The sequence below is a fragment of the Triturus cristatus genome, chromosome 11, assembly GCF_964204655.1.
Source record: "Triturus cristatus chromosome 11, aTriCri1.1, whole genome shotgun sequence".
Classification (NCBI taxonomy): Eukaryota; Metazoa; Chordata; class Amphibia; order Caudata; family Salamandridae; genus Triturus; species Triturus cristatus.
In genome coordinates this window covers 83,065,549-83,085,116 of record NC_140594.1, presented here as the reverse complement: position 1 = coordinate 83,085,116, position 19,568 = coordinate 83,065,549, and the positions used below count along the sequence as shown (strand labels likewise).

General features: G+C 47.4%; 1 protein-coding gene across 12 annotated transcripts in view; it reads right to left on the bottom strand.

Moving 5' to 3' along the window:
* Positions 1-913: 913 nt before the first annotated feature.
* Positions 914-19,568, bottom strand: part of DGCR2 (DiGeorge syndrome critical region gene 2) — a 375,101-nt gene continuing 356,446 nt past the window's right edge. For all 12 annotated transcript variants that reach the window (XM_085634829.1, XM_085634831.1, XM_085634837.1 and 9 more), the window contains one exon: positions 914-2,512. In XM_085634829.1, the coding sequence (XP_085490955.1) occupies positions 2,268-2,512 (245 nt within the window). In that variant the 3' untranslated portion in view covers positions 914-2,267. The remainder of the gene's footprint in view (positions 2,513-19,568) is intronic.

Here is a 19,568-nt window from a genome sequence, read left to right as displayed (position 1 = left end):
ACATCAGAGAAATAAGTGACACACAAAACAATGCTCTTCATTCCTGCAACACAAGGCAAGAGAAACTCTGGTTCCTGACACTGACTGGAAAACTACTACTGGCAAGACTATGCAAAGCCTACAGTATGACTGCTTCCGCATCTCGAGGTCCTAAGGCATGTGGGAGAGGAAGACGACCATTTAGGTGGTTCCCTGATCAGTTGGAAAAAAACTTGTGCCCCAAGAAGCCCAGGTGCCGGTTCTTCTAGGACGCATTTTGAGCTAACAGTTCACCCTAAAAAGCAAAACCTATTTTGAGTAAACATTCTAATTCTTCCAGCACTGGCTTGGATTATAGTAAACGCCATTCGGTCTATCTGTCAAGACAAAGAAGTGGGTTCTGCCTCATGTCAAAACAAGACAGAATATTTTGGTCTTTTTTGCCACACCTTTGATTACGGTCCCATTACACTCAGGATCATAGAATACATTGTTTTCTTGGTTGATCATCTTGGAGATAAGGAGAAAAATCTGAGATCCAGAAAATGGAAGTAGACTGCGTGCTTGTGTGGTTGGAAGTGCTTCGCAGCTCACGGTTCACCTCAGCCTAACAGCATCAAGAGGTGATCAAGACAGAGACAAGCAGAGAAGAAAATGAATAGGTTACGATTGCTGCTGTGAATTCACTCAACTCAATCATTTATGAGAATCTGATAAGTGACACAGCCTAAGATTGATTATCCATTTTAAGAAGCAGTACTGGGGCAGATGGCCCTTGTCTGAAACATTTCCGACTCGCACGGAATCTGGCTGAAGCCTGATATACCGGGCAGTAGATGTAGCTTTCAGAGGGATAGAGTCTGCATCCTAGCACTAAGCAGAATATCTTATGGGAGGAAGGATTCCGAAAAAAGTAGAAAAGGATTGAACAACCTGGTGTTTTGGTAAGAAAAGAATTAATCTACGTTGGTAAATAATGCAAAAGATTTCATTTTGATCACCAGAAAAAAGAAAGTTACAGAAGGAGCAGCTTCCTGATTGGTAGCAAAGGTTGTGCCTGACACCGCTTCCCAGTCTCTGCTTTCCAAAACGTCAGGACAATATCAAGCGTGCTAAGACATACAATGGGATAAAAGGTGGTTTATCACCCGTCACTGGGTAACCATGACAGAGATGATACAGAAAACGCTCTAATATTTCCAAATCTGAAAGCAAGCACCAGTATCCAACCCATGCACTGAGAGTTAGACGGCATAGCCCACTTTGTGGTGTATACACACACACCTTAAAATTAAAAAAAAAAAAAAAAATCAACACTGCCATTCTATCTCTTATGGAGTCAAGCCACCTGCAAACGAGGTCTAGGTTTCACCATTATTCTTGCTCCTAATAAGATTACTTTAATAACTGGCACCTATGTAGTGTGGAGTATGCAGTCTAATCCTAAAACAAACGACTACCAAAGCAAGGCTAAAGAGTTCAAAGCTAACAGTGACACTCTCCACAGCATATCTCAAGACTCCGGCCACCATTTCGATGGTATTTGCCATTTTCCAGAATCCTTGTGCTCTCCACCTAGTCCACATGATTATCCTGGTACCACTTGAGTCCTTCCATAAGGTGAACTGCATGGCAACCGATTTCCTGAATCAATATGAAAGCAAATGCTCTGGCATGGCATGGACACAGCATGCAGGTGATGCTGTAGTGTACTCCGTACATCACCACTAGGTAACAATTCGTGTCTAGAAAATCTTTCCCCTATTCCAACGGTTTAACAATTAAGCGGCACATTTGAGTGTTCAAAGAACAAAAACAATTTTGACTGGTAATTTTCCTTCATAAAAAAACATATCGTATCCAAGCTGATCTGAATTCCACAGTTAGGAAAATTATTAAAGAAATGTCAGAACACAAAACACTTTCATGCAGAATAGAAAATCTGCTAATTAACCCAAATGATCACAGCAAACTTGATGTTGCCACAAGCTTGAACTTACTTGCCATCTCGCCCCCAACTCTTAGTCCCAAGGACCTAGAAACTTTTGTTCACAATTGCCACCCCACAAAATAAAATTTAAAAAAACACAAAAGAGGAAATTCTAAACTATGACGTAAAATAGAACGTTCTGAAATACAAAGTGGTGCTTCCTCTGTAATGGTCCAGCCCACTAGTTCGTGTTCCGCTCTGTCTCGCCATCTGTACAGTAGTGTGCAAATAACTGCTTAGTTTATTTTCACCCGCAGCTCAATCTAGTGTTCGGCTTCGTCCTCATTTCCTGCCTTCTCTACACAACAGTATTCAGAGAACAGTTACTGGGCACGCTGGCGGTCAGCGTTTCTGCTGACACGCTGTCAAGTCTGGGACCGTCCGCAGGTACAAGCAGGGTGGTGCTGCTGTCAGCAGAGTCCTCCAGGTCTTCTGAAGAGGGGACCACAATGGGAGATCTAGCCTCCGCTGGCGGCTGGGGGGGCGCTTCTGTGCCTTCTCTGGAAGGTTGGAGAGTGAGTGCTGACTGTGGTTCAACAGTATCTAAAAATAAATGTAAAAAATAACATTTAGAGGAATGGAGGGCAGAACTGTCAAAGTGGGATACATTCAAACAAGCACTGGCAAAGCCAAATGGTCTCACCTATATATTGGGTTTGCAAATGTGTTATCTATGTTGTACACCAGCGTCACTACTGTCCAGCAGGGCTAAAAGTTAATGGCATAGAGTCGAGTGGTGTGGAGTGGATGGAATGGCAAAGAGTGGAGTAGTGTGTTGTGGAGTGACATAGAACAGAGTGGGCTGGTGTAGAGAGCACTGAAGTAGACTGTTGCAGAGTAACGTGTCGTAGAGTGTAGCGGTATAGAATTCCGCAGCATACACTGCAGCGTCGAAGAATGCAGTGGCATAGATTATTGCTGCAAAGTGGAGTGCAGCGGCGCAGAGTGCAGCGGCGCAGAGTGCAGCGGCGCAGAGCAGAGTGGCGCAGAGCAGAGTGGCGCAGAGCAGAGTGGCGCAGAGCAGAGTGGCGCAGAGCAGAGTGGCGCAGAGCGGCGCAGAGTAGTGTGTAGTGGGGCAGAGTGGTGCAGAGTAGAGTGTAGTGGGGTAGACAGTGGAATAATGAAGAGTAGGTGAAGAGGTGTAGAGTCCTGTGCCGCTGTGTCATACAGTGCAGTTGTATGGAGTGGTGTGGTGTGGAGTAGAGTAGAGTGGTGCACAGTAGACTGCAGTGGCATACAAGTAAGAATTTTCTAGAGCGCAAGAATACCAGAGTGTCTTAGCGCTACGCGAATATCTGAAATGGCTCGTGAACAGTGACTACCTTACTTGACAGTGAGAGTGAAGAGCCAAGTTTTTAAAGATTTCCTAAAAAGGATGAGGCTCTGCTGAAGTCTTAAATATTAAGGCAGAGAGTTCCACAATTTGCTGCAGAGTTAGGAGAAGCTCCTACCCCACCCGCACTTTATTTTTAGAATTGTCCCCAGATAAGAAAGAGAGGATACTCGACATGGAGAGTACCAAGTAAAAAAGCCCTGAAGATAAAGGGGGCCAGTGCCATGCAAGGCTATGTGTATCATGCAAAGCGCCTTGAACTTGACTATTCGGACCCTGGCAGCCAATGCAGTTCCTGAATTTTCTTAGAAATAGAGCAACATTTTGGTTAACTTTAGAAGACGTACCGCTGCATTTTGCAAAGACTGCAGCTTGGCTCAAGAACGTTTATTTATCCATCAATAGAGGGCATTACCGTAGTCTATCTTCGAAAGGATAAGGGCAAACACAACCATCTTTTGCAGGTCAGCGGGAATAAAAGGAAAAACCTTTTTAGGCAGCTTGATTGTATAAAAGCAGGAAGAGGTTATATGGTTTATCTGATCCGAAAAATTCAGCTGCTCATCAAAAATGATACCTAGGTTTTTTTTTTAACCTTTTGGACAGGAACAGTTAGGGGCCGAAGTCCTACGGCCACCAAGAATTGTTCCAAGCTGCTATGTTCGTCCCAAACAAAATCCCCTCTTTCTCAGTGTTTAGCTCAAAAAATGATCCTGCATCCAAACAGAGGTCTGGGTTACGGACTGATTACGGTTCTAGGCAGCTACACCGCCCTCCGTGGAAATAGATACAATAATTTGTGTATTTTCTGTGTAAGCTATAGCACAGAGCCCAACTGATTGGATAAGTTTCATCAAAGGGATAATATAAATGTTGAAAAGCCTGGGGGACAGGGAGGACCCCTGTGGTACCCCATAAGGAAGAGAAAAGGAGTTGATCTGACAGCTGTACATCTCCACCGTTTGAACTATTAGCCAAGAATGAACTGGGAAGTGAGAGCGCCGCGACTAACCCCGACCCTCTCAAGCCGGTTGACAAGCACCCAATGGATCACCATATCAAATGAGGCTGAGAGGTCCCGAAGAATCAGTGCAGCACCCCGATCCTCTGCCACCAGCCTCCGGATCTCTCCTCTGGAGCAGCCCCAAGTGCTGGTTCAGTACAATGTTTAAGTCTGACGCCATGTTGCAAAGGATTTAATAACATATTGGAGATAAAAAAGATAAGATTTTCGTAGAATGCCGTTCCAAGATTCTGGCATGGGAAAGGCAGACGGGAGATGGGACGATAGCTCTTAATAACCGTTGGATCTTATGTAGGTTTTTTTTTAGATGGAGAATTGAAGCCTTCTTCCAAGCCATCAGATAATGAACCTACCTCTAGAATACAATTCAGTAGTTGAGTCAGATGCACTGAGATCAAATCAGGGATCAAATGAATGACAGAAGGTGGACAACGGTCAGACAGTGACTCAGATTTGGTGGTTACAGTTAGATTAGCAACTCTGACCTCCATAAGAGGGGAAAAGTTGCACAGACCACCTTGCAATATCGAGTTGTCTGCTATGGGCCGAGATAGATTTGTGAATCCATATGTAATAAGCCCACTATAGATCAAGAGTACCGGGACATTTTATTTGATGCAAAACTGCACTCTATTAATTTTGCTTTGAAAGAAGTCAACCAGCTTGTTACAGGCTACTAGTAATGCCCTGATCCGGGTTATAGAGAAAGGTAACTGTTTTAAACAACTCAGATATATAGTGGCATAAAGTTGAGTGGAGTAGACTGGTGTGGAGTGCATTGGCGTAGTGTGTTGCAGAGTATGACACCGAAGAGCGCAGTGGCGCAGAGTAGAGTGAAATGGTGTGGTGCAGGGTAGAGGGAAGTGACAGAGTGGAGCGGTGGAGTAGAGTGCAGTGGCAGAGTACAGCGGCATGGAAAAATGGTGCAAAGTAGTGTAGAGTGCAGCGGAATAGAGTGCAGCGATGCAGAGTAGATTAGAATGTGTACAGGGGATTGGAGTACAGCGCAGGGGCATGGACTGGTAGAGAGTAGAGTGCACTGGCGTAGAGTACATTGGCATTGAGTGCAATGGCATAGACTGCAGGGTTGTAGAGTGGCCTGGAGGGGTGTAGAGTGCAGAGGAGTAGAGTGGCGTAGAGTGCATTAGCATATAGGAAAGTGGTGTAGAGAGGAGTGGTGTGCAGTGTAGTAGACTGCAGTGTTGTGGTGTAAAGTGAAGTGGTGCAGAGTAGACTGTAGTGGGGTAGAGTGGAGTACTCACGGTGTGCTAGTACACTGCCATTAAACACATTTTCAATTGAAATGACCATTACATTTGCATAGACCTACAGTTTTACTAATAAAACTATATAGAGACAGCAAACATAATCAGATAAGAACAAGATTTATAGGCCTGTTTACAGAAAGGATACGTGGAGAGGTAGTGTGAAAAGGTTTTGCTCCCTGGGAGGGATGAACTAAACCTGGAAAGCCTAAAACAAAGCCAGCAGATGAAAAGTCAGAAAATGTGAGTTACAAAGCTAATGGTAAGCTAAGTGTGGAATGCATTCCCAGGGAAGCCTTCTGAAAGTCCAAAAGATGTCTTTAGCAAACCAGACAGCTGTGTTGTCTGGTAGTCTTCGACGCACAGTCCACTGTAGGCATGTAGCGAAAGGAAACTTTTGATAAGAAGGTATCGAAAATTTCTGGCTTTGGCAAGATCACCATAAAACAAGGAGTCCCTAAGCACAGGTAAGTAGAGTGCATTTTCTATTTTGCCCAAAATAGGCAGTTGAGTTAACCAAATCAACCTGCCTTTTCATGCTCAAAATATATAAAGGAGGAGGGGGGGATTGAGAAAGAAAATGCTTGCTTTATTGAAGAAGGCTTACAACCAATTTTTCTTTATCCCACAATCATGTTCTCTGTCATGGAAGGGAATTTTAGGAGAATGCCTTGCATGGGGAAGGTGTCAACAAACATGGGAGTACATTACATAAGTTAATCTGTACAAAGGGCTTTGGGTTATCAAATATTGGAAACGGCACTAGATACTTGAATTACAGCAATTACGGAGTGGAGTTCTGATCCAGTTGACCAACCTTTAGGAGAAAAAAAGACTACTCAGGTTTAATGATCTGTTTATAGGAGGATGTTTGGGGTCCAAGGCTTAGCTCACTCCTGAGGAGGAATATCACTAACCAAGTTGTCATTGTGTGCATAAAACAATGGGGAAAAAGCAGAGTTAATCAGTGCATCTTGCGTTGTGTTTTGAAAGCAACGCATACAAGTCAATAATTGACTGGGGGTGAGAAGCGTCAACATATGAGAATGCCAAGAAAGTAGTATTGACAAAAATCCTTTTTTTTTAGCTCCCAAACACTGGAATCTGCTACCCCTGCCTCTTCGTTCTTGCTCAGACTTAAGCTCCTTCAATAAACTCCTGAAAAAATAGTTGTTTGATCTTTCATCACCCTATGGAATTGTGGCCTGTATCAACGGCTTCGGCGCTGAGAGATCCCCTCGGGGATGATTTGTGCGCCTAATACATAAAATATGCAAGTATCTACAGCCAGGTCATACTATTTAAAATGCACAATGGTTTTGAGCAAAAGTTTCTGTGTAAGGCTTGGCAAAGCGGAGTCACTTTTCCCTTAATGGTTTTCTGTAGCTATCGGTGTTCAATTCTTTTTTTCATCTAAAGAGTGGTGCTGGGATGTAAGGCAGCTACCAAAGAGTAACCTCTTGAGTGAGTGTGGGTATCGCCCCCCTCTATACCGGCGATGGGATGAGTCACCGTGGAGGCAATATTATCAAAGTTCATGGGAACAGGCCAGTTTACCTTTTCTATGGTGGAGGACTACCAATCTGTTATCCCCCAGTAAAATTTGATTACGACTACTACACGTTTAAAAGGTTGCATGTTTTGTGGGATGTGCAGCTGACAGGTGGTTGATGGTGATGTCCATTTAGACCTCAGATATGAAGTGCACAAGACTGTGATACTCTAGACATACCAGCACACGTGTACAAACTTCCTGTCAACCTGTGCACCAGCAGTCCACAGTAGGTATGGGGAGCGCTCTCCCCATTTCTTTCTCTATGGAAAGCTACCAACATATTAAATGAGGCCCACTCTTCCACCATTTCCCTTGCATTGGCCACCTCAAATTGCAAAGAAAGAAGATGCAGGGCTGAGTCTAAGCCCAATAAGCATTACATTCAGGATCACTCAGAAATTATGCGAGTAGGACACTGGTCTCAGAAGCCAAGATAAGCTGGCAAGCAGCAATGGCAGGGTGCTTCTCTAGACCTGGAGGAGTCCAAGAGCTTACAAATTTTGCAGACACTTTAGTAGAGTTTGGCCTTCCACCCTATTGACTAGAAAAGGCACTGGACCCTTTCAATGAGTACTGGGTTAGACTTTTGTCACCCGGAAACAAAGCAGGCCTATAGGCTAGTGTGGATAGAGACTATGTGAGAAACAGTGGCACTTTGGCATGGCCGCCATTCTCCTTCCTTATGGGCCAAAATCTAGAAAATCTACAAAGCCGTATTGCCCTTGACCTGTGGCTTGCTAGAGGGGCGGACTGTGCTCATCAGTTGAAGCGGATACGATCATTGAACACTTACAGCTCCACAATCCAGGAAGTGCATTCTTAGTAGAGCAGACAGAAAGAAATTCACTGAACATGATGCTCCACAAGCACCTTTACCAGTTAAGAGACAGATAAATAAAACCTTCAACTCAAAAAGAGATTGATACATTCAGGCATTTATTTAATTCAGTCATGTAGCTGTTCCATATAGGACAGTTCTGCCATCTTTCACGTCAAAGCACTCTAGGGTCTTTGCATGTAGGTACCACTGCCATTCCTCCAGTTGTAGTTGATGGGGATGAATAACATGTAGTTCTTCTGATGGTGGTCATTTCGGGGTTTAGATGTTATGGCAGAGGGTACTTGCTAACTGGGGGACATTGTGGAAATATGGATTTTTCTGGTCAGTTATGTCCCCTATCTTGGACCCCAACGGTTCTATGCGCATGTTACAAGTACATGTATGTTCCCTCCAGTTCCAGTTATGAAGACGCAAATACATGTGCGTCCATCGTTAACATGTCCTCTTTCAGATCCGCCATGAACGGGTCGGATATTCCATTCCTAAATACGAAAGGCCACCGCCTTTATACAGTTCACTTATGCCATTTTACAGTCCAGGCAAGTAGGCCCTGATTCTGTCATCAAGCTTTTCTTGCTTTCTGTCTCTGAAGCTCCAGTCCGAGCCTGCATCTGTGACCATGAACTTTGTCTCATCCTCTGCGCGGCTCACGATGCCTGCCATCAGCCTGTTGCCTGCCAAGAAACTGTATTTCACCTTCGAAATTATCTGCTCCGCTCTCTGCCCAATGCATTCCTGTCTAGTAGTTTAAGTAAACATTCTGCCAGCTACCGAGCAAAGGCCCGGCTTCTCTGTCTTTATGCAAGTAATTCATAGCCCTGTTACCATGGAAGACTTCTGCCCTCGCATCTAGTGTAGACACTTAGACGCTTGTACACGCACTAACAGTCAGTATAGTCAGTATAGAATAAGATTCTACTCTAAGAGACCTCTCTTTTGGATAACGTAGTTCTTTAAACATAGGATGTTAGATATGATTTGGGATTAGGTTGACTTGACCCTCCAGACATCTGTCGCCACATGTAGAGCTAAATGTCAAGTCCCCTTCACCCCCTAGTCGCACGTCAATCACACGTCATGCTGCTGCGCGCGCATTTCTGCCAAGTATTTCTGCTGACATTGCGAAATTCTTTCATGGAACCACCCCATTATGACATCATACCTGATGACGTTCCTTTGTTACGCCCAATCACGCCCATTTTTCATTACGCATGTATAATGTTATCTTCCTTATCAATTGTTACGCCTCTCGCATTTGCTTTACTGTAATGCCTATTGTATAAAAGTGATTAATTATCAATAATGTATGTACTTCACTTCCTGAGCCTCCGTGGTGATGGAACCTGGAGGCCACGATTCGAATCGTCCATTGGAATAAAGCCCATTCCTAACCTCTTATACCACGGATTCTGCCTCTTATTTATATTTACCACAACATGGAGGATCTTAATACCGACTACAAGGTGAATAAACTCAACAAGTTAGGTTGTTGCCTTAATTATAGTCCTGCCATTTTCCAAAGACAGAGGCAAAATATGTTGCATGTCAGGCCACAGCAATTGACAAAATGTAACTTGTTGTAGGTTAGCAGCTTTGAAAATCTATGGTTGTGGTCATATATTCAAACACTAAATAAAATGAATACATATGGAACATTTCTATTAATTCCCTGGACCCTCAAGTCAAAGACTCAAACTTTGGCAACCAAAAGGTAAGATTCATATTTGCTCAGCATCGTATTTTTATTTCTGATCAATAGACCACTTTAATGTGCCATGTCTGAAATATTTAGTCATACAATAATGTGAGAAAGTGCCTCTTTTGCAGGTTTAGTCCCCCACTTTTTGCCTGGTTTTGATGTGGTTTCAAATGTAGTATACACAGTCCCTGCCAACCAGATGCCATCTGACAGTGCTCCTTCCATAAAACAATAAAACGAACTTCCAATTGGTACTTCTGCCTCCTGCAACTGGCACCCTGGGTACCTGGGGCCTGAGAGCTGAAGAGAGTCCTTTGGGACCCCCACGCCCTCCACTGGGACCATGCCACCGACCTTGCAGCCTGCATGCCCGTGTGAGGGAGAAAACGACAGTCAAAATGGCACCCAGACAGCTAACAATGCCTGGCAGCATAGATAAGTCACCCCTCAAGCAGGCCTCAAAGCCCTAAGGCAGGGTGCACTATACTACAGGCGAAGGCATATCTGCATGAGCAGATATGCCCCTACAATATTGGGCACCATTTCCCAATATTGTAAGTGCCAGGGAAGCCATAGAGTGTACAAGACTGGGAAACTGAACAACTCTAGTTCCACAACACCATGATGGCTTTACAGAATATAGGAGTGTTTGGTACCAAACTACTCCTTTCAATAAATCCACACTGATGGCAGTGTAGGATTTATTGTACCATGTCCTCAGAGGGCACCTCAGAGGTGCCCCCTGAAACTCTACCAACCCTGGTGTGGTCTCCGACTGGTTGTAGACAGTCAGCGACCACTAGACATGTTTCTGGACCCCTGGGTGGAAAGCCACTCCTCTCTGGGAACAGAAACAATGAACAACCTGGGCAGAGGTGTCATGCCTCCTTCCCCAGGATGGGCCAGTACTCGAATAGGGAAGCTTCAAAGGCCTGCCGCCTTTGTAATGCGACCCCCAACCTCTGCTGCAAGCAGCAGATGGCAGCCCCTGTTTTACACACCCACTTTGGGTGGGAAACCCGGAGGGAAAATTCAAAAAGCTAGGTGTGCCCCCCTTTGCTAACCCTACCCCTACAGTGGTGGGGGAGCGAGGTGAAGGAATATGCTACTTACCAATATGCATCTGTTTTTGGCATACAGAGCTGCAGAGCCACACACTTAGGATAGTAGATCGTCATCTGGTGTTGGGCTCGGATGCTTGCAGGTTGTCTTCGGAAGAAGTCTTTGTGGTCACGAGATGGGTGACTCCTCCTTTGGACGACAGTGCGCATGGGCATCAACTCCATCGTTAAGATTGTTTTTCGCCATGATGGGAAATGATGGAGTTTGCAGAAAAGAGAGATGTCCATGTGTGATGTCTAAGTAAGACAATGCTGGAACAGATACAGGTCCCGGGGAGGTGGGTGGGCGTGTGTGGCTCTGCAGCTCTACATGCCAAGAACAGATGCATACTGGTAAGTAGCATATTCCGTTCGAGGCATATGAGCTGCAGATCACACACTAGGATAGACTATATTGAATATGCTACTTACCAGTATGCATCTGTTCTTGGCATGTAGGGCTGCTGACATTCATATCTGTGCATAGATCGCCGCCTAGTGTTGGGTCCGGATGTTTGCACGTTGTTGTCCTGGAAGAGTCTTCGAAGTATCCTGAGATAGGTGACTCCTCCCCTGGACCACAGTGCGCATGGGCATCCTCTCCATCCTCGGATTGTTTTTCGCCATTGTGGCAGTGATGGAGTAGATACAGAAAGTGATGACCATGCTATACAGTAATTCTGAGCGCTGCAGCTGCTACAGGCGCCGGGGAGGAGGGTGGGCGATATGAATGTCAGCAGCCCTACATGCCAAGAACAGATGCATACTGGTAAGTAGCATATTCAGTTCGAGGCATGTGGGCTGCTGAATTCATATCTGTGCATAGAATAAATAGCAGTACCTCCTATTGGCGGCGGCCACCAGTGTCAGCTGCAGCGGTCTGAAAAAGAGTTTTGAGAACAGCCTGTCCTACAGCTGCCTGCTGTTTTGAATGTACATCTACACAGTAGTGTTTGGTAAATGTATGTATAGTGGACCATGTGGCTGCTCTACATATTTCCTGTAAAGGAATGTTTCCCAGGAAAGCCATGGACGCCCCTAACTTACGTGTTGAATGGGCGCGTGGGGAAATCGTTAATGTGCGTTTAGCCTTTTGATAGCAAATTTGAATACATTTAACGATCCATCTGGCTATACCTGCTTTGGAAATGGCGTTGCCCTTGTGTTGTGGAGAAAAGGCAACGAAAAGTTGTTTTGTCTTCCTAAAGATTTTAGTTCTGTCTATATAGTACATGAGGGCTCTTTTTACATCTAGTGCATGGAGCATTCTCTCTGCTACATTTTGTGGATTTTGGAAGAAAACAGGCAGTTCAATAGTTTGATTCATGTGGAACTGTGATATTACTTTAGGCATGAATTTGGGGTTGGTACGAAGTACGACCCTGTTTGCGTGAACCTGTATGAATGGCTCTTGCATGGTTAGTGCCTGGAGTTCACTAACTCTTCTTAACGAAGTGATTGCTACTAGGAAAGCTACTTTCCAGGTGAGGAATTGAATCTCACATGAGTGGAGAGGTTCGAAGGGTGGACTCATTAGTCGGGTGAGGACCAGGTTGAGGTTCCACACCGGTGCTGGTGGGTGTCTTGGGGGAATTACTCGTTTAAGTCCCTCCAAGAAAGCTTTGATGGCAGGCACTCTGAACAAGGAGAGGTGCTGCCTGTTCTGGAGATAGGCTGCTATTGCGGTCAAATGGATACGTATTGAGGTGTATGCCAGATTGCATCGGTATAGGTGTAAGAGGTAACAGATTATATTTTGAATGGATGCGTCTAGCGGGTTAATGTCATTGTTGTTGCAGTAGATGACAAACCTCTTCCATTTAGCTGCATAGCAGGCTCTGGTGGTGGGTCTCCTGGCCTCCTTAATGATCTCACCTGCGCTCTAAGCTCCTTTGTGGAGATGCATGGAGCCCTTGCCCCTCGCCAGATTGGCTTCCGCCCCGCACACTCCACGGAGTCCGTGGTCATCTCGGTCCTGGACAGCCTCAGGGAGGGTATGGATACCAATCAGCGCCAGGCCCTAGTGCTCCTCGATCTCTCAGCCGCCTTTGATACGGTGGATCACACCATCTTGCTGTCCCGTGTCAAGGCGGCGGGGATCGGGGGGACTGCTCTGGTCTGGCTCTCCTCCTTCCTGAGGGACCGCTCCCAGGCTGTCCGCCTGGGTGACTTCACAGCGGACGTCCGGAAAGTTCAGTGCGGGGTTCCCCAAGGCTCTTCTCTTTCCCCCCTTTTGTTCAATTTGTATGTCGCCCCCCTTATCTTTTCTCTCCAACAGATGGAGGTCGCCGTATTTAATTATGCGGATGACCTCCAGCTCGTTTTCAATCTATCCTCTTCCCCCTCTTCTGTCCAAAACTTTCAATCTGTCATGCTCTATATCAGGGACTGGATGAACCACAATCACCTCAAACTCAATCCCGACAAGACCGAGCTGGTATTGACGGGTGGTCCATCCAGCCCCTGGTCCTCTCTTTTCTGGCCCCCCCTCCTTTGGCCCTTCCCCTGTACCCTCTTCCTCTGTCAAAACGCTAGGCATAAAAATCAATTCTCAACTCACCCTTCACTCCCAGGTTAGCTCGGTGGTGTCTTCTTCTTTCCTTTCACTGCGTACTATACGCAGGGTGTCCCGTTTCTTCACTTTCCCCGCCCTTAAGCTCATCATCCTGGCCTTGGTGGTGTCCCGCCTGGATTACGGCAATGCCCTATATGCTGGCATCCCCGCATATAGTCTGCGACGCCTACAGCAGATTCAAAACCAGGCAGCCCGCCTGGCCTTCAAACTCCCTAAATTCCATCACTCCACCCCTCTTCTGAAATCTTTACATTGGCTCCCGGTGCGAGCTAGGGTCCAATTTAAGCTCGCTTCCATTACCTTCTTGGCTCGACTTGGCCTGACGCCGGCGTTCATCTCTTCCGCGATCATTCCATATGTTCCCACCCGGGAACTACGTTCGTCCTCTCAGTCCCTCCTCTCCATCCCTCGCCACCGGAGAAAGAAGTGGGGAGGTTCTAAATTTGCCTCCCTTGCCCCGACCCTTTGGAACTCCCTCCCCCTTGAACTTCGCTCTATCACTCTGTACCCGCAATTCCGTAAACACCTCAAAACCTTCCTGTTCATGAAGTCCTTTGAATAGTTACGCTAGCAGCTGCCCCATTCTTTTAGCCCAGGACCTTGTTAACCATAGCGCCAAGAAACCGCTGGTAGACGTGCGCTTTACAAGTAATTTTAAACTCAAACTCAATCTCCATACAGTCAGGTGGCAGGTTTAGGTAGCCAAACTCTAAGACTTCAGGAGCCAGATTGCCAGGTTCAGCTGTTGCGGATCTGGGTGCTGAATTTCGCCATGGTTCTGCGTTAAGAGTGCAGGTTTGATCCGCAGCCTTTGATGCGGCACCACGGAAAGTTCTAGAAAGGTGGTGTACCATGGCTGGCGCGCCCATGTGGGAGCAACTAGGATGAGTGTCAGTGAGTGCTGTCGCAGTTTGCGTGCCACTAGCGGTATCAATGGCGCTGGGGGAAAAGCGTACGCAAATCTGCCGGACCAGTTCATCCATATCGCATTGCCCTGCGACTGTGGATGTGGGAACCTGGCGGCAAAGCTTTGGCATTTTGCGTTTGTGTGTGGCGAACAGGTCTATCTCTGGATGACCCCACTGTTGGAAGTACGGTTGGAGTACTGATGGATGTAGCTCCCACTCGTGCATCTGGTGGCTGTGTCTGCTGAGCAGATCCGCCATCTGGTTGTCCTTGCCGGGGAGGTGTTCCGCCATGAGGAATATGTTCCTCTGAATGGCCCACTTCCACATGCTCTGAGCCAGGTGACACAACTGTGGAGAGTGTGTTCCTCCCTGCTTCTGTATGTAGTACATGGCAGTCATGTTGTCCGTCCGGATCAACACGACTTTGTTGCACAAGTGTACTTTGAATGCCTTCATTGCCAGAAAGATTGCCATCAGTTCTAGAAGGTTGATGTGCATCTTCTTTTGTTGTATTGTCCATAGTCCCTGCACTGTGTAATTGAGTACATGAGCTCCCCATCCCTGGAGAGATGCGTCCGCCGTCAGTATGATTTGTGGAACAGGCTCATGGAACGGTCGGCCCTTGCAAAGGTTTTGTGGATTCCACCAATGCAGAGAGTTGTATGCCCGACCGCTCACCAACACTAGGTCTTTTAATTGCCCGTGAGCCTGATTCCATTGACGTGCCAAGCACTCCTGAAGCGGGCGCATATGTAGTCTCGCGTGTGGGACTATGAAAATGCAGGAGGCCATCATGCCTATCAACTGCATGAACACTCGCGCAGGAAGGGAGTGTTGAGGTTTGAACTTTGAAATCAGCATCTGCATGCTGTTGATCCTCACTAAATTTGGCTGAGCTGTGGCTGCCAGAGTGTCTATGGTCGCACCTAGGTACTGTTGTACGTGTGCGGGTTGGAGATGTGATTTCGGGTAATTTAGTGAGAATCCCAGACTGTGAAGAAGGTGAATGGTGCGGGACATGTGGCTGGCACACTGCTGGGCTGACTTTGCCTGAACAAGCCAGTCGTCCAGGTAAGGGTAGACGTGAATGTGTTGTCTCCGTAGATGTGCAGCCACTGTAGCTAGGCACTTGGTGAAAACTCTGGGTGCTGTTGTCACACCGAAGGGGAGGACTTTGAATTGGTAGTGCTGCCCCTGAACAGTGAACCTAAGATATTTCCTGTGTGACGGGTGTATGGAGATGTGGAAGTACGCATCTTTGAGGTCTAGTGTGGCTAGGAAGTCTCCCTGTCTGAGCAGCGGGAGAACCTGCTGTAGGGTGAGCATATGGAAATGCCCTGAGAGAATGTAGTGGTTGAGGGGTCTCAGGTCTAGTATAGGTCTGAGTGACCCGTCCTCCTTTGGTATTAAGAAGTACAGAGAGTACACCCCTGTCCCTTGCTGGTGGACGGGCACGACCTCTATTGCACCTTTTTGCAGCATACTTAGCACTTCCTGCTGCAATAATGCTAAGTGCTCTGAGGACATAGGACGGTGCTTTGGCGGTATTGTGGGTGGAGTGGAGGTTAATTCGAGACAGTAACCGTGCTGGATAACATCCCTGACCCACCTGTCGGTGGTGATGGTATTCCACGTGGACAGGAACCGCTGGAGTCTCCCCCCGACAGGTGTTATGTGGTCAGGGGGAAGGGAGAGGGCGTCACTGATTGTTCTTGGGTGAGGACCTGGTGTTGCCGTAACCGCGTCCTCTGCCCTTGGTGCTGGAGCCACGATATCCACCTCTGGTGTTTTTATCGTAGGTACTCTGTGTGCCCCCTTTATTGTATGTTTGCTGTGACCCCTGTCCTCTAGCCGCTCCCCTATTTCCGGGGCGACGAAAGGAGCCACTACGAAATGTCTGCGTTTGCAGAGCCCCCATTGACTTTGCAGTGTCTGTGTCTTTTTTGATCTTTTCTAGGGTGGTGTCAACTTCTGGTCCGAATAAGTAGTCGGGGTTGACAGGCTCATTCAGGATGTTATTTTGAATCTCGGGTTTAAATCCGGAGATTCTTAACCAAGCGGGTCGTCGTAACATGACGCTGGTGTTTATCGCCCTCGCAGCTGTGTCGGCAGCATCTAGTGCACACTTAATGGATGCGTTTGTGAGAAGTTGTCCCTCTCTGATGAGGAGCTCCGCCGCCTCTTTGTACTCGTCTGGTAGATGTTGGAGTAGTGACTCTAGCGTGTCATAGTGTGAGCGATCGTAGCGAGCCAGGAGTGCCTGTGTATTGGCAATGCGCCAGATGTTTGCTGCTTGGGCTGCAATCCTTTTGCCGGAGGTCTCCAGCACCTTGGACTCCTTGTCCGGGGGAGGAGCATCACCAGTTGTCTGCGAGTGCGCCCGTTAGCAACCACCATGGAGTCCAGAGGTAAATGACCTCTAATGTACATAGGGTCCCCGGGCGCAGGTTTGTATTTTTTCTCGATCCTGGGGTTTATCACCCGTGCCCTGGTTGTTTGCTTGAAAATGTCCTTTGCTGGCTTGAGGACACCTTTCAACATGGGCAGAGTCTTGACAGTCCTCTCTGAGGAGGCGAAAGTGTCCACCAAGAAATCATCCTCAATTGTGTCAGAGTGGAGTTGCACTCCATGACTGGCTGCAGCACGTTCAATGAGGGCGTTGAAGGCAGCAGTGTCCTCTGTGGGAGATGTTTTTGCGCCGTAAAGTTGCGTGTCCTGGGTATCTGTTGTGGCACCCGGGTCTGCAGGGTCATCCCAAGCTTGATCTGGGTCCTGCTGCTCCTCAGGATCTATATCCCTGGGGTAGGTGGTATCATCACCCATGTAATCCTCCATTGCGTCCGTGTCGGAGGGCATCGGAGAAAATGACTGGGGATCTGGATAGGAGGTGTGGAGGCGTTCATATAGAACTGGTTCCGATTCTGCTGGCAGTTTTTGCTTTAGAGGGATTCTGTAAGAGTCCAAAGCCTGGTCTGAAGTGACCTTCCGTTTTCGGAGCGTGAGCCTGCCGGTGTCGGCGTCGATGATTTGGGACGGTGAAGGCCCAGAAGGAGAGTGTCCAGTAGAAGGGGACCGTGTGTGGGTGACACGTGTTCGGATCTAGAATATTTTTGGCGCTGTGGACGGCGGCAAACCAAAAGTGATGTTGGTTGGTGCCGAAGGTGCCTTTGGAGCCTTTTTCGGGTCGGAGCCCGACGTGGACTGGAGGGCTGCCTATTCTCTGATGCGTTGCAATGACGCTGCAACTTGTCGCACCGAGAACGCCGAAGGTTCTTTGGTGCCGAGTGGTTCTGTAGAGGTAGGCGTGGACTTCTTCGGAGCCACCGGGTCATCGAGTCGAGGAGAGGTAGTAGCGGTCGACTGTGTCGATGACTGGACCGTAGTCGCTGCCTTTGAAGTGGACTCCGATGGAGCGGCCATTTTGACCTTGGTGGTCGGGGCCGATTGCTTCGGTGCCGGGGGCCGAGGCGCTTTGGTGGTACTGATGGCCTTCCTTTTTGGATCGGTGCCGTCATCCGCTGCAGCGAGTTCGGCGCCGAAATCCCTTTTTGTGCGTTCGGAGCCGATGGTTTTGGCTGGCGTCAAAGGAGTGGAGGTCTTCGAGCCGACCACTGCCAGTTTCACTTTCGGTTTCTGTTGAACCGGTGCGACGATTGGTTTCGGTTTCGTTGAAGGGAAACCAGTCTTTTTCTGTAATAATGGCTCTCGCTGGATGTTCGAGGCCGGGCCAGAGGGCGGGGCCGAAGAACTGCGGGATTGATCTCGGGTAAGGCCCGAAGGCGATCCCTCGACCGGAGCCGTAGACTGACGCACTTTGATAGCCTCCGTTTGGCCGGGTAGGCCCTGTTCTTCACCAGAGCTATCTTCTTCGGCCCCGAAGGCCTCATCGTAGTCCCCTACCTCATCGTCGGCTTCTTCCGGGGAACAACCTTTACAACGCAACTTTTACACCGCACTACCATTACAACGAAACTTTTACAACGCATGCGATGTTACAACGCATGCTTTTACAACGCAAGTCTTTACATCGACTTGCACTAGATGGCGTGCTAACATTAGAAATAGTGTAGTTTACTATCCAAACACCTTCCCTACTGCAACGTGGACTGGAGTTAGAATAGTAAATTACACATTTCTAATGTCAGCACGCCATCTAGTGTATGTCGATGTAAAGACTTGCGTTGTAAAAGCATGCGTTGTAACGTCGCATGCGTTGAAAAACTTTACTTGTAACAGCATGCGTTGTAAAAGCATGCGTTGTAACGTCATACATCCCTTCTTCCCTGTGAAAAAGCGCTTCATCTGCGTCTTCCGATCGGGAATCGTGTTTGGAAGCGGGGCTTGAGTTTAGGTCTTCCACGCTTTCAATATCTTCGTCCTCGGTGCTGAAGATGTTGGTCGGGGCCGGTGCCGATTGCTGCGCTTCTAATCTCGCTGCTCGTCGATTCCGGAGAGTCTTCTTGGATCGGAATCGGGCACAGGCCATACATTTCGATTCGTCGTGATCCGGAGAGAGGCATTTGTTGCACACCGGGTGGACGTCGACATGTGGATATTTTGCGTGGCAAACAGGACACCGTTTGAATGGGGTCCTCGATTCCATCGTCGATGTAAGGTCGATGGTCGGATTAAACGGATCTGAAAAAACCTGATAAGTTTGCTAAACTAGCAAGTAAGCTGTCGATACCGATCGGGAACAGTACCGACGAAAACTAAAGGCCTTTTGGCCTGAAACTAAATTCTCCTAACTTGAGTCAAGATAAGCACATCCGAACCCAATGGCGGAAAAAAACAATCTGAGGATGGAGAGGATGCCCATGCGCACTGTGGTCCAGGGGAGGAGTCACCTATCTCAGGATACTTCAAAGACTCTTCCAGGACAACAACGTGCAAACATCCGGACCCAACACTAGGCGGCGATCTATGCACAGATATGAATTCAGCAGCCCACATGCCTCGAACAGCAGTATTTCCCCTAGCGGTGGTCACCTGTATCGGTTGCAGCGGTTTGAAATAAAGTTTTAAGGACAGCCTGTCCCACAGAAGCTTGTTGCTTTGCTTGCACATCAACACAATAGTGTTTAGTGAAGGTGTGTGTTGTAGACCATGTGGCTGCCTTACAAATATCTTCTAAGGGAATGTTTCCTAAGAATGCCATGGAAGCCCCTATTTTGCGTGTGGAATGTGCTTTAGGGGGAACCGTTAGTGTGCGTTTAGCCTTGTGTTAATATATTTGGATACATTTAACTATCCACCTAACTATCTCAGACTTGGAAATGGGGTTGCCTTTATGTGGTGG